The following is a 13,939-nucleotide window of genomic DNA, read 5'->3' on the forward strand; positions in this document are numbered from 1 at the left end:
TTGTTCATGGCCTTAGCTAAGTGCAGCGAAGGCCACTCTTATAAAATAAATACTAAAGAGCAATAAATACTTTATATTCGTTGCTGATTAAAAATGAAAGCAAGCAGTGGCAGATAATATTTCCACATTTATGGACATGTATTTGCTTTCTCTCTGTCCACACAGACATTTCCTTCTTTCCCCTTCCTGGTTGTCTGTTGCATAGTTATAGACACATACACCTGTCCTTAGCACGTGTTCTCCCACTTAAGCCACCCCAGTTCTTCCATCTTTTCAGGTCAGTTTCCTCACTTTTGATCATGATGGTTGCTCTGCTTTGGGTGTTTTTCTATTGGTCCCCATCTGTGCTGAGCTAAGCACAGTCCTTATCTGAGGCCTTTCTGGTGCTGGTGAGCCTGAAAACATCACATTTCACAGATGGTACTCGGTCATCTGTCCTAATGTGGCAGTTGCCTTTGTACCACAGGGCAGGAGGTGTCAAACACTAGAGTGTCAGTCCCATCCACAGCTGTGGGAGTCAAACCCACCTCACTGGAATGGGTGAGGAGACTGAGAAGTCATCACCAGCCCATGTGTAGGGATGTCTGCTGTGAAAGTCTGCTGTGAGGCCCGCAGCCATCTCATTGAGAAGATGATATATATCAAGTCAATTAATATAATCACAGAATCTGGAAAAGACCTCTGAGATCACCCAGTCCAACCAGCAGCCCACCCCCACCATGCCTACAGACCACGTCCCTCAGTGCCACATCCACACGGTTCTTGAGCACCTCCAGGGACAGTGACTGCACCACCTCCCCAGGCAGCCTGGGTGCAAAACTGAACACAGCACTCATGTTGTGGCCTCACCAGAGCTGAGTACAGTGGGATGACTACCTCCCTGCTCCCGCTGGCTGCACTATTTCTGATACAAGCCAGAATCCCACTGACCTTCTTGGCAACTTGGGCACACTTCTGGCTCATGTTCAGCTGTCTGTCTACTAATGCCGGCAGATCATTTTCCCATTCTCTTCTCAGTTTCACTATCTGCTAAAATTAATGTTGTACTTATCCAAACTTTGCTATCACAGATGAAAATACGAGTATTTGGGAGTCTGGTTTCATTTGCTAATAATATGTTTATTAATTTTCTGTTTGCTTATTTCTGTATGACTGAAAACTGACAGAAAAAATTGTATGACAGGACTGAGCAGAAATGCACTTCGAGTTCTGGAAGGCAGCAAATTATCAGCAGCAATACAATATAGCCCTCATAGAGAAATACAGGGAAAGCACAAAATTTTACCAAGATTCTGTTAATATTTCCTTTGTAAAATCCAAACCCTGTTGCTTTTAAAGGAACTACATGACCAGGGTCTTACTGAATATTGTTTTAAAAAATATGACTTTTAGCCTGCAATTTTTTTTTCTTGTAAATCATTCCTATACATTTGCATCTGTATGGATTTGCAGTATGTGACTTCTCTTATGTTTTGGTGGCTGTTCAGGTGATGGTAGGTAAGTTACTTGGTACAGATGCCCCAGCCTAGTATCCATTCTGCTTAAAATACTGTGCTCGAGCAACCACGTCATTGCTGTAGTCATCATGGGTAGTGCCGATGTCCATTCTATCATAGCTTCGGACATTCCCTGTTCCAGCATTGTAGGCAGAAATCCCACCTGAAATGAAACACACAAGGAAGTAATGCAGATTTAATATTCCAGCCTGAAAGTGAGATAGGGTGCACCCTCAGCAAGTGTGGGGATGATGCCAAGATGAGTGGTGCAGCTGATACGGTAGAAGGAAGGGATGCCATCCTTAGGGACATGGACAAACTTGAGGAGAAGGCCCATGTGAACCTGATGATGTTCAAAAAGGCCAAGAAAAACCCACTGAAAACAGCCCTGCGGAGAACTTGGAGGTCATGGTGAACAAAAAGAGCCGGCAGTGTGCTCTTTCAGCCTGGAAGGCCAACAGTATCCTGAGCTACATCAGAAGAGGGGTGGCAGCAGATAGAGGTGATTGTTCCCTTCTGTTCTGCCCTTGTGAGGCCCCACCTAGAGCACTGTGTCCAGGTCTCAGGCCCCCAACACAGGAATGATGCGGAGCTGTTGAAGTGGGTCAACAGGAAGGTAATGAGGATGATTGAAGGGCTGGAGCACCTTTCCTACAAAGAAAGACTGAGGGAATTGGGCTTGTTTAGCTTGGAGAAGAGAGGGCTCTGGGGAGACCTCATTGTGGCCTTGAAAGGAACTTATAAATGGAAGACTAACTTTGTACATGGTCTGATAGTAGTAGGACAAGGGCGAATGGTTTTCAACTAAAATAGTTGGATTAGATGTTAAGGGGAAGTTCTTTACTCAGAGGATGATGAGGCCAAGATGTAAGGATGGGGCACTGAGCAATCTGATCTAGTGGAAGACCACTGCCCTTAGCAGATGGTTAAAGCTAGGTGGTTGTTAAGGTGCCTTCCTACCCAAATTATGATTCTATGAAATCATTCAGTGTGTACTTGTCCTGAAGTTTTTCTTCACTCCTGGACAAAATCTGTGGTCTGCACATTACCTTTTAGCTGTTGATCCCTTGTCCAGCGCGGGAATTTTCTCTGTATTTTCTTTATCATGTCGATAAGTATTCTCGTGCCCTGCCTGATATGGGTTTCTCCATTCCATGTTCCCTCAATTTTATGGTATCTTTTGTCAACCTGCAAATATTAAGAAAAAAAGACATTTCCCTGCAGTAATGGAAAGTACGTATTTGAGACTTACTTTTATTTGTATGACAGTACTTCGTTAGGTTTTAATGGAGCATCGGCAAATACCTGCATTAAACCAAATCCATTTCCATTGTCACCCCAGCCATTCTTCAGTACTTTGCCAGCATGGGATTCCCGAGAGATGATGCCAGCAATCAGAGCAGGCTCAATACATAATGCTTCACCAGCTCTCTTAATGAGTGCTTTGTATCTATTCATACTCCCTAGGTCCCGTTCAGCAATCTTCTTTGAAGCTTGAACTCCTGTAATGAAAACAGAAAGATGTCTCATCTCAGGGAGGAGGTAGACCTTGCCTATAGTGTTACTCAGGTTCAGCAGCTAGTTGTGTGTTCAGCATTTTGAAAATACAAAGGACTTGGGCTTATTGTGCTTCTGTAAAAAGAGCAATCCAACCGAACAGTGAGACTCACCACAGTAGTTTAAGCCCTCTGGTTTCGCAGTTTTGCATGAAGCCCCCGGGGTATTGATTCTGCTTACGCTGCCATAGCAGTCCGTGCGGCCATGGCAGACACCTGAAAATGTTGTATGAAAAGACATAAGTGCCCTTTACTGTGCGTCCTACACTTTGCATCCTGCAGCCTGCACTTTGCAGCTTGCACCCTACACCTTACACCCTGCACCCACCCACCCCTCAGAGGTGACCTTCAGCAAGACTTGCAGGAGAAGTGAGCACCTTATGTCCCAACACAATTTGATAACGATTGAAGTTTTGGGAAGGGGAGATGGAGAGGTGTGTTAATCTGGGACTGCTCAAGGGATGAACACATAGGGGCAGCAGGATGCTGACTTACCCAGGAGGGCCGTGAGGCCCAGCAGTGTGAGCACCAAACGCATGGCGTCGTTCTTCCTGAGCATGCAAAACAACCTGCAAAGTCAATCGGCAGACGTGAAGGAATGATCCTATCTCAGTGCTCGCTGATTAAACACAAAGATACAATTTCTGAACTGATGGGTTATATCTCTTGGTTGGATGCACAAAGTGATACAGAAGTGCAGTCATGTCTCTCTTCTGGCATAAACCAGGCTGCAGTGTTTCCAGTCCACATCTTTTACAACATCTTAGTAACTAGCCTACAGCTCCAATATTTAATCGATGAAAAAGCAAAGAAAGAATAAAATGAGTGATGCTCAGTGCTCCTTGCAGCTGCGTTTCCACTCTAAATGCCCTTATTCTGAGCCCATGGTCTCTATACAAGCACCTTCACCACACTGAGATACCTTTGCCTGAGTCTCGAGGCTTTATACTCAGAAAATAAGCACTTTCAATCTGCATTTTGTCTTAGTTGTTGTGGATGACTACTTCGGGGTGAACCATACTCTGATTGGCTGCTAAGGAAGCCAGGGGAGATGGGCTCAGAAGCAGATTTGAGCCATCCAAGTTTAGGTAAGCTGAGTCCAAAACTACAAGAATAATCTTCCTGTCCTTATGCAAACACGAATCTCAAAAATCTCAGCAGAAATCTTCTGAGTAGATGACATTGCTGAAGGGGATGAGAAGACCCCCCCACCTAGAGGAGTACCTTACCTACTTGTCTTCTGCCCAGCTGCTGCCACATCGCTGAGGTTTCAGGGAGCTTAATATATAGGGTGAGCAATCCAACAGTGTGTTGAAATGTACTGGGCTGTGGTTTTTGGAGGTTTAACAGCAGTTTCCAAAAGTAAACAGAACCTGTTGCACTATTGACATTGGCATGGTATTAAGTATGCATTTGTGAGTGGCTTTTCCCACATTTCAAAAGAAAAAGAAACCCTTATTTTTCTCTGCCCAATTCTTGTATTTCATTCTCTGGTGAGGGCTAAGCTGAAGACTCAGCATCCATCTGTCCTTCAGTTGTTTGTTGGGACTTATCCCAGCATCCTGCACTGTGTCTGTACTGCCAAAAGGAAGAGAATAGGGGCTGTCCCTTGGCTGTAGACTGGGTGCTTGTATTGGAATATTGATAACATGAACATAAGTATGAACACGAGTATGAACACTAACTTGGCTTTCGAAAAACATGTGGCAATCTGAGAAGACAGCCTGGAAACAGGATTGAACATCGTGGTGTTGGTAAAATTAGCTGCTGTGAAATTAGCAATTGTGAAATTAGCCATTGTAAAATTAACAATTCCATCTGGGATGCAAGTGTCAACATTCACATCATCCCACATTGCATAGAAGTACCAGGCAGGTGTATCCATCAGTGCCCTTACTTGGTTGTATAATGCATATATTCCATAACAAGACAAGAGAACAAGACGAGAAAAGAGAACAGCAGCAGCAATCTAAGGAGGAAAACTTATTGTACTAAATATGATATCAGAATACAAGATAACACAATATAATCCAATATGATTGAGGCTAACAAATTGAACAAAACCAAGAGGCTTACTGTGAACTCTAGGCGACACGGCTGGAACACTTCTCACTCTCCGAGAGCCTGAGAAAGAGATAGAGAGCTCCAGCCTGGGAGCGAGATTATATATGTCCTCCTCCCATGACTTACCTCTGACCAGGAAGTCCTCTGGGATACATAGTTTTCTTCTGAGAGCTGAGTATTTACAACGTTGTTACTCCATGGAACTAGACTGTGAACCTTTTAATGATTCATACTGCACATGATGTTATGATGTGGAATATTGATAGTAATATTAAAAAACCATGACAGTGCTGGACCTCTGTAGGACAAGCTTCTTGCTCACCCCTCCCACCATTCCTCAGTTGCTTTTCTGTTTTCCTCACCACTTCAAGTGCTCTCTAAGATCTCCCTCTTCTCCTGCCCAGCTCTGCCCTGAGCCAGCGTGGGGGAGGTGCAACACTCAGAGGAACAAAAGGGGTGCCTAAATGATGGTGTCCAAAGGTGATGTTTGGGCAGTGTTGAGAACCTTTTCCAAACAATGCCAAAATTCATAGAATCATAGAATCACAGAATGGTTTGGGTTGGAAGGGACCTCAAAGCTCACCCAGCCCCAACCCCTGTCACGAACAGGGCTGCCCCCCACCAGCTCAGGCTGCCCAGGTCCCCATCCAACCTGGCCTTGAGCACCTCCAGGGATGGGGCACCACAGCTTCTCTGGGCAGCTGTGCCAGCACCTCACTGTGCACGATGACATCTTTCCCTCAGGTCTCACAGTAAGACTGCTGTGATGGTCAGCAGTGCTACCCCAGCCTCTCTGACCTGCTCTGCCTCTGCAGTTTATTCCTTCTGGAGTGCCATGGCCCAAAACAGCTTTCTTAAAATATCACATATTTAGTTCTAGACACAAAGCCCAGTTGTGCAGCAAGGAAGGCTGCAGATGCCAACTGCAAGAGACACTCAGACCTGGGAACTGGTTCCTAGCAGGAAATACCAGACCAGTTTTTTCAACAGGCAACAATGCAGAACAAACTCAGTCTCTCAACACAACACTGCAATGGTGGAATTCCCCTTTATTTTGTGTCTGTCAGAGAAAGAGCCATGGGCATGTTGCCGAGACCCAGCCAAAACCAGCATTTACAGTTATCTACCAGAGGTACCTGCTTGTCCATGTTTAATTACACTTCCCAAGACTGACATGTTTTAACAAATGCTAACGTAGAAGATTTTATTTCCTTATCCTGTAATTCCTATTTCTGTTTACTGATAAATCTATCATAGCTGTTTTTCCTTTTTCTTTCTTTCCTCCTTCCCTTGGTGTTAGCTTGTTGAGAACCCCAGCCCTTCTCACAGGACAGCTGCCTACCCACTTCTCCAATGCTTACACCCACCCATACTTGAACTCCTTGAGTGCTTTGCAGCTGTGTTTACTCAGCTTCAGTTCCTTGATTCCTAGCAGGTTTCTACCAATAGTGTAAGTGTTGATGTTCCTTCTCAGTGTGGCAGTCACCTACTCAGATAGCCCTGGTCCCATTCCTTGGTCTCTGGACTCTAAAGGGGGGCTCTAAGAAAGAAGGTGGCAAACTCTTTAGCAAGGTCTGTTGTGGTAGGACAAGGGGAAATGGTTTCAAACTAAATTAGGAGATTTAGGTTGGATATAAGGAAGAAGTTTGTTTACAATAAGGGTAGTGAAGCATTGGCACAGGTTGCCCAGAGATATGATGTTTATACTGCTCTACTAAAAGTGTTAACAGACATTGTGCATAAAGCAGGTTTGCATAAGGTAGAAGTTTACAGCAAAGACTTCAACCCATGAATTTTATATAAGCTGTTTCAAGTAGAGATAATCAAACTGTGTGTGATGTCTCACAAGCCTGTATTAGAACACAGTATTTTACTAAAATTATCTGGGTTCAGCACAGAGTTCACTACAGACTAATTATTATAGAGCTGAATGCCTCTGATGGCTGACACAGAGCTGTTTCCTGGAGTCTTAAAACAAAACACGGTAATGTTAGAGATGTCCTATAGCTCCCTCTGGCCTCCAGAGAATATAAATGTCAGTCTGCCTGCAAATATTTCACTCGCACACAGTCCTTGCTGGGATGGTGAGCATGTGAGTGACCGATGAGACCACAGGAAACCAAGGTGCACAACCAAGGTGAGATAGCTCAGCTTGCAAAAGCTGTCTCCAAATCAGCTTTCACAGTGCCTGAGCCGGCCCTCCCACACAGTGACTGTGAGATGCAGCTTCTGCATTGGAGCCGGTGAGAGCTGCCAGGAAGATGTCCTGCTGCCCCCCAGAGATTCATAGAATCTTTAAGTCTGGAAAAGACCACTAGTCCATTCAATTATGGACCATCTGGTCCAACCAAGAATGATGAGCAAGGCTAAATATGAATGTCCCTATTTCTTTGCCCTGGGCTGCTGTGTGCCCATCTCCCAGCCCAGCTTTTCCTACTGCTGTTCTGCTGCTCAGTTTTCCTTTTTCTGTTCTCAGAAAGTCCTAAACTGGGACTAATTTCCTAAGTCACAGGTTGCCCCTGGCCATGCCTTGTGAAACAGCAAAAATGAGTTGATTGCCAAGCAAACAAAAAACTGGAATTCAGCATTTATCTTTATTTTGATTCTCAGTAAACCTAAATTTGCATCCAGAACCATCCACATTGAAAAGTAATTTCAAACAGTTCACAGACTCAGAGCTAACCCAGTCCTAATTAGAATTCAGGCAAACTGGCAGGACAGAGGGACGGGATCTGGAATGTGTTTAATCTCAGCAGGCTCCAGCACAAATGCTCCATAGGCAAAGCAGAGAAGGTGGTGAGGCTATTACCAGCACTAATGCTGTGACATAGCTCCATAGTGTGTATGGAGTGATGGAAGACTTGGAGAGGAGCCTCTTCACTGGGAAGTGGCCAGCACTATCAAAGGGAGGAAACTCGAGTGGTTATCCCTCCTGTTTGTAAGAGAGAACAGGGCCAGCACAGCCTATGCTGATAGATAGCTGTTTGAATCCACACCTGGGAGATGCATGAACAGCCCCAGGTTCAGCTCCTGATACAAGGAACGTCCTCACCCAACACTTTAGTGTCACTTGGATGTCACTATCTGACTTCTAAAGGCCTCCAGATTGTTCTGCATTGTCCCTGTGAGTCACATCCATCCTGCCAGGTCATTGGAGAGGCTCTGGGTTCTACTGTCACTACTGGGCTAGTCTACATGTAGTGGAGGCTCGGGGGCAGGGAGTCACTGAGCTAGAACCCATTTCTCTTGAAGTACTGGGCCCGCCTGATCACGCTGTTGACATAGTTGTTGTCTCTGCTGCAGGGGTCTTCATCGTAGGTCTGGAGGTTGCCAGCTCTTGCATGGTAGATGCAAATTCCCCCTGGAAAGAGTGAAGAGGAAGTTGTTCTGGGCTGATCAATCAGGAGTACAGGTTTAAGAATAAAAATTCCTAGCCCGAGAGGCAATGCGTCTCATTGAACGTATACAGCACCGTTGGAAATCACTAATTGTGTCTTTAATACTGAAAAGTGACTCATTTCACAAAATCCTTACAGATGTGCAGTGTATGAGTGGAAAAGAAGCCCAATAGAAGAGGGTGCGGTACGTTACGCTGAACCTACACCTGTGTGAAACTGCCTTGATGTACATATTCCAGTATGGATTGCAAGCCAAATTGCTGACAGAGAAAACTAAAAGAGTGCTGTTTGTCAGTTATTTCTGGTTGAAGGATTTCAGCTGTTCACATCCCGATGGTGCCACTAACACGGCTTCCCCTCTTTGTTCCTACACATTGCTACACATCACCCCAGCACACTCCCATACAGCACACTCCCACATGCTGTACCTCGCAGCTGCTGGTCCCAGCTCCAGGCAGGGTGCCTTGCCCTTACTTCGTTGATTCCTGCCACCAGCATGCTCGAACACTGGTTTATGTGCTCCTCGCTGTCCCACATCCCAAAGGGCTGATAATACCTCCTGTCAATCTGGAAAAGCCAAGCAAGAAGATCAGTTTTTTCTTGTAACACAGCCACCTCTACAGCTTTACCCTGCTCTCAGCACCCGCAGGCTGTGATACGTGGGGACCACGTATCTCAGTGCTAAAGGCAGGGCGCTCGTGGCTGAGGTGAAGCCCTGAGGCCCCCAACATACCGCCATGCTGTCATATAGGATTATCTATCCCCCCACGTCTCCCAGCTGTACCTGCATCAGGCCGTACCGCTGCTGGCCCTGGTCCCAGCCGTTGTTTAACAGCAGGCCAGCACGGCTCTCTTGGGAAATGATGGCAGCAATGAGCGCTGGGTCCAAGCACAGCCTTCTGGCCACTCTCTTAATGGGCACCTCGTATTTCCTCAAGCGGATGACGTCTGCTTCCACTGTCCTCCTCAGAGCAGCAGGGCCTGCAGCCAGGGCAGAGAGAGCCTTACCCAACAGCCCCCTCATAAATGGAGCCTGGTGAGGATGCTGAGGATGCCAGCAGGAGACACAGCATCTCTCTGTAGGCTGACAAGTCAAGCTGTGCCTGATACCTACCACAGTCCTGGGCTCTTACAGCTGTGCAGGAAATTGTGGGTGCTTGAAGAGCACTGATATCACCATAGCAACTGTAGCTCATGGATGGAGCTGAAAAAATAAATGGAGGTGTATGGAAACATTAGATCTCACAGCAATATCATACAGCTTACTACAGGTGAATACAGGCATGAGGTGTTCGTCCAGACCCGTGATCCAAACCACCTCGTGGTCACTGTGCCTATACTGTTGCCACTGCTGCCTATCAGTGATGTTACAGCTAAAGAACAGGAATGTATTGTTTTCTAGTCAAATAGACTGAAATAAATCAAATGTCATTTTATGCAGACAACTGTGTTCCCTGTTAGGGGTAAAGGTTGCCGTGGGGGAAGGAACCACAGCCTCCATATTAACTTATTGATGTCTCCCAATGTCCAGGCCTACTCAGACGATGGCTGGTGGCACCTGAGCACTCTGGCTGGGTCCCGCATCCTTCTGCAGCTCAGTGGAGAATTAACTGCCCTATTGATTTCCTCAAAGCCCAACAAATTCGTAGGCTCCATCTAACAACCTGTGACATTAGTGAGATCATTCTGAGCAGGCAGAGAGGTCAGATAAGGCTGGCTGGGTGTTTCTGTGACACTGAGTGGCAGGGTGCTCTCCACAGCAGACCAAACCCAAGCCCAGGCTCACCAAACAGGGCTGAAAGGCCCAGCAAAAGCAGCGCAATGACCATGGCGATGGCTCTCCTCGGCTGTCCAGGGACACCTGAAAACACAACATGAAGAAGTTGGAGCTGATACTGAGTAGCCCTGGAAGAAAGTGTGTATGGTAAAAGCTCCCCAGCTCCTTCCCTTGCTTTCAAAGTGTGGTGATGGGAGAAGATGGGAGCCCCACATGCTTATTTCCTATTTATTCAGGTCTCTTGTTCCATCATTATCGCATTGATAAGGAAGAACTAAGCTGGTGGCCATTATCAGTAGGGATGCTTTGGCCTGTCATTTGCTGATACAACAAAACCTCTGCATATATTCAGGTGTGTGACAATGGCAGATAATCAGTTCAGTAACAAATGCCTCTTGTGTTTATCAAGAACATTCCAAAATGTCATCAGATGACAGCTATTGACTGGAAAAAAACCCATTGATTGCACTTGCCTTGCTGCAGAGCACATTAAAACCATGCAGTTTTACAACTTACAAATGCTTTTTTCTTTTTCCCCCAGGAGGCTTTTGAGTACAAAGCAATGCCACAGCCCTTGCAGGCAATCCTCCTGCAGTGCTATTAACACCTGAAAATGTCCTATTGATTCAAATAAGGCTTGACCTTTTCTCCAGCCTAATAGTTATTTCTACTGTAAACTAGACCACATGGATGTCTGAACACAAACAGTCCATCCACGTCATCTGAAAGAGTCCAGTGCCCTACGAGAGCTTATTCAGGTGGCAAAACCCACTGCCTGAGCTTGGGTTGAGCCCTAACATTGAGTATTTCTCTGAGCAACCGGATCTAGCTGTAGGTGTGTCCCTGTTCATTGCAAGGGAGTTGGGCTAGATTATCCCTCAGAGTCCCTTCCAACTCAAACAGTTCTATGATTGTGATTCTATTTGTAAGAATAGAATATTGGATCAGCACAGCTTGACCCAATACCTCTAAATTCAATGGCAAATCCATATGGGGCCCCAGCTAACACTATAATTTGTAGCTGCTCCTATGTGCAGAAAATTGCCATATACAACTTCAAGTTATCAACCTTTTTGTTTTCTGTCCCACCACAAAAATCATCACAAGCCTTAAGTAGAAACAGCACAACAACTGCAATAATAACAAAACAGTACATAAATTAAAGCAAACATCAAGGCTTCTTGCCCTGAATATCTGCTCTGATGGATTCAGACTCACCTGTCTTCAGTCGGCCTTGCTTTGAGGCAGGTCACTCGATGAGTTTTATATATATGGGAATGAAAGGGTATCCACCCTCTGGGCTTTGGAATGTTAATTCCTACCTAGTGTGATGACACTGGTTATAAAGTGTATCAAGCAGTACATAATAAGAGCTTTGAACCCTTTTGTTTCCTTTCATCCAAAGATTTGCACAAGCAGTGGTTACTAAGACTTGGGACATTTCTGTGGAAGGACATAAATATTGTTTTTCCTCCATCAGTGACTACACCGATGCTCCATAAATGACTTGCAGAAAGCATTGCCATGAATCAGTGGTGGGGACAGGCAAAAATCAGATCCCTCATAGTGCTCTCCTTGCTTTATATCTCAGATCAGCCCGGGCATATTTCTGCAAGGGTTTCTGTCTGATTTCCTTAAAGAATTCAGGTTAGTGATTGTTCTGCTTTCTTAGGAATTCCAAAAAGGACAATTAAAGAAAATCATCTCTCTGCTTCATTGCTTACAGCAAGCTTAATTTGGGCAGGTGACAAACAGACCCTGAGAGCAGAGACAGGGTTTGACTTGTTACACAAGGGTTGCGTTGGGTTGTGGTGAGTCCTAAGCCACTCATTTTGGGGGGTGAAATGTAGAAATAACAGAAACCTTTCCAAAGACAAGAGAACAGTGAGGCACTCATCTTTCCTCTGCAAGCCCCGTGTCTTATTATTAATAATATATTATTATTATCTTGGACTAGACTATATAGTAACTCTTTTACTACAGCTTAAGATATTAAGTACTTAAAGGTAGCATTTGACATAACGTAAGGCACTAATCTATGTGTTATCTTTGGAAATTACAGGTATAAAATGGAGCCATCACACGTACCATGAGGCTTTAAAGATCTCAGATGCAAACTGTGACCAAAGAAATGCTGGAGGAAGGGAAAGTCCAAAGAAACGAGGTGGGAAAAGGCCTGGAGTGCACAGCTTGACGTCAGCAAAACCAGTAGATATTCTGCAGAAGGGGATCAGCAGTAGAAGGCTTTATTCCTCCAAATAGATGGCAATAATTGCGTATTATTATAGAGTTACCTTTTATAATGACAATGTCATATTTGTGATAATCAAACACTGCTCCTCTCAAGTCATTTTGACGACTCAGATATTTCCTTTCATTTTGGAAAGTAGATTTTGACCGTCAGAGAGATTTCATTCCTAATGGGTTGCTCCTTCACTAATGGTCCTTACGGTCCTTCTCACTTCAAATACTGATTCTCTTGTTATGCATTTTCTCCTGTTTACTACCCACGCAATCACAGATTTTCTGCACGTTTCGCAGTGCTGTCACACGAATTCTTAATGCCTGCTCCGCGTCGCATCGCTGCTTATTTACTCATTGAATTGCGGGTGTTAGTTTTTTAAAGTACAATTATTGTTATCTATGCTGTTGTATGCTTAGATCCCTGGGGGAGAACTCTTCATATTCACGCAGTCTCCTGCATAAGGCCAAACAAGAGGTCGTTTTCTCAGCAGCATTATGAGCGATGTTTTTCCTGCTAAACATTTCCCTATCTTCTCAAAATTTGCTGGCTTCTCTCTCTCAGAGTGGAATGCATCAAGCAAGCAGCCTTTGTAGAAATGAGGTCATGCCTACGTTGCTGAATGGAGCAGGGCTCTGAGCCAGCACATTCGTTCAGGGCACCACCATGTTGTAGGACCTGCAGGATAACAAGATTTTTTTGTCTGCTCTGCGTACTCTCAGAGCATCAAGTTCAGGTGAACTGCTTAATGAAAACAAGCAGCATCTGTCACTAGCACAGCAGCCCCTTTTTAATCTTTATGCTAGATGTAACTTGGAAAATGGCGTCAACGGTCTAAATTCAACCTCTGACTGGCCAAAGGGATGAACGCAGCTGTGTTATGATGCTACTATTGATGGGCTGAAGAGAGGATGAATTGTAAGGCATCTTCATGTACTGCCCAGAGAAGTGAATGTCCTGGAGGTGTTCAAGGCCATGTTGGAGGGGGCTCTGAGCAGCCTGATCTCATGCCTGACTCAGTGGTTGAAACGAGATGGTCTTTAAGGGCCCTTCCAACACAAGCCGTTCTATGTGACCAAAACGTTCTTCAGAAATAGTTGGAATGAAATAAAGATTTCTACAGGAACACACTGGGCTCGCACCTCTAAATGTTGCATTCATTCCCCCTCAGTGTGATCATACCTCCTTTTATATTTCCATCATTCTTGCTATTTTGTTTAAAAGCGCAGGCTTTTAGATTCATATGATACTGTCAGGCTTGTTTAGAAGGGCAGAAATTTGCTTGCCTTTGTTGTCACTAGTAAGGAAAGGATATGAAACCACGGCAATATGTTATTATGAAGTGAATATATATGAAAAAGAACGCAAAGGTTATCATTAAAAATAACAACAACCTAAACACACAA

The 13,939-nt window shown here is 44.9% G+C and overlaps 3 protein-coding genes across 9 annotated transcripts in view; 1 reads left to right on the plus strand and 2 right to left on the minus strand.

Moving 5' to 3' along the window:
- Positions 1 to 13,939, plus strand: part of MRPL30 (mitochondrial ribosomal protein L30) — a 24,580-nt gene extending 10,641 nt beyond the window's left edge. Inside the window, exon 7 of one of the 2 annotated variants that reach the window (XR_014941122.1) lies at positions 12,354 to 13,662. The gene's annotated coding sequence lies outside the window, so the exon portion shown is untranslated. Of the gene's footprint in view, positions 1 to 12,353 lie in introns of both variants that reach the window. The other variant, XM_085533502.1, reaches the window with a different exon arrangement.
- Positions 1,099 to 5,467, minus strand: LOC107307139 (lysozyme g). Of its 4 annotated transcripts, none has more exons than XM_015850584.3 (6): positions 5,243 to 5,467; positions 3,548 to 3,621; positions 3,167 to 3,268; positions 2,802 to 2,998; positions 2,546 to 2,684; positions 1,099 to 1,659 (listed from the first exon to the last, which is right to left on the minus strand). In XM_015850584.3, exons 1-6 carry the CDS (start codon positions 5,269 to 5,271, stop codon positions 1,526 to 1,528), a joined length of 675 nt encoding a protein of 224 aa, XP_015706070.1. In that variant the 5' UTR covers positions 5,272 to 5,467; the 3' UTR covers positions 1,099 to 1,525. The 4 variants fall into 4 exon arrangements, with proteins under 4 accessions (XP_015706070.1, XP_015706088.1, XP_015706079.1 ...); XM_015850602.3 differs by having other exon boundaries at positions 5,129 to 5,250; XM_015850593.3 differs by lacking the exon at positions 5,243 to 5,467 and adding an exon at positions 4,282 to 4,349.
- LOC107307152 (lysozyme g-like) lies at positions 7,692 to 12,511 on the minus strand. 3 transcript variants are annotated; one of them, XM_085533460.1, is made up of 7 exons: positions 12,380 to 12,503; positions 11,510 to 11,613; positions 10,301 to 10,375; positions 9,629 to 9,718; positions 9,299 to 9,495; positions 8,943 to 9,081; positions 7,692 to 8,477 (listed from the first exon to the last, which is right to left on the minus strand). In XM_085533460.1, the coding sequence occupies exons 3-7, from the start codon at positions 10,341 to 10,343 to the stop codon at positions 8,347 to 8,349; spliced, it is 600 nt and encodes a 199-aa protein (XP_085389586.1). In that variant the 5' UTR covers positions 10,344 to 10,375; positions 11,510 to 11,613; positions 12,380 to 12,503; the 3' UTR covers positions 7,692 to 8,346. The 3 variants fall into 3 exon arrangements, with proteins under 3 accessions (XP_085389586.1, XP_085389592.1, XP_085389580.1); XM_085533466.1 differs by lacking the exon at positions 11,510 to 11,613 and having other exon boundaries at positions 12,380 to 12,511; XM_085533454.1 differs by lacking the exon at positions 12,380 to 12,503 and having other exon boundaries at positions 11,510 to 12,358.

This window comes from Coturnix japonica, chromosome 1 (assembly GCF_054131305.1).
Source record: "Coturnix japonica strain WE chromosome 1, WE-NBRP24, whole genome shotgun sequence".
Lineage (NCBI taxonomy): Eukaryota > Metazoa > Chordata > Aves > Galliformes > Phasianidae > Coturnix > Coturnix japonica.

What these genes read in the sequence shown, in the direction of transcription:
- LOC107307139 (XM_015850584.3), bottom strand. Translation starts at nt 5,271, where the DNA reads ATGTATCCCAGAGGACTTCCTGGTCAGAG. An exon ending in AGAGGGCTTAAACTACTGTG is followed by an intron (nt 2,999 to 3,166) that starts GTGAGTCTCACT and finishes TTTTCATTACAG; the next exon opens with GAGTTCAAGCTTCAAAGAAG. An exon ending in AAGGGATCAACAGCTAAAAG is followed by an intron (nt 1,660 to 2,545) that starts GTAATGTGCAGA and finishes GTTTCATTTCAG; the next exon opens with GTGGGATTTCTGCCTACAAT.
- LOC107307152 (XM_085533466.1), bottom strand. Translation starts at nt 10,343, where the DNA reads ATGGTCATTGCGCTGCTTTTGCTGGGCCTTTCAGCCCTGTTTG. An exon ending in TGTAAGAGCCCAGGACTGTG is followed by an intron (nt 9,496 to 9,628) that starts GTAGGTATCAGG and finishes CCCTGGCTGCAG; the next exon opens with GCCCTGCTGCTCTGAGGAGG. An exon ending in CTGGGACCAGCAGCTGCGAG is followed by an intron (nt 8,478 to 8,942) that starts GTACAGCATGTG and finishes CACTCTTTCCAG; the next exon opens with GGGGAATTTGCATCTACCAT.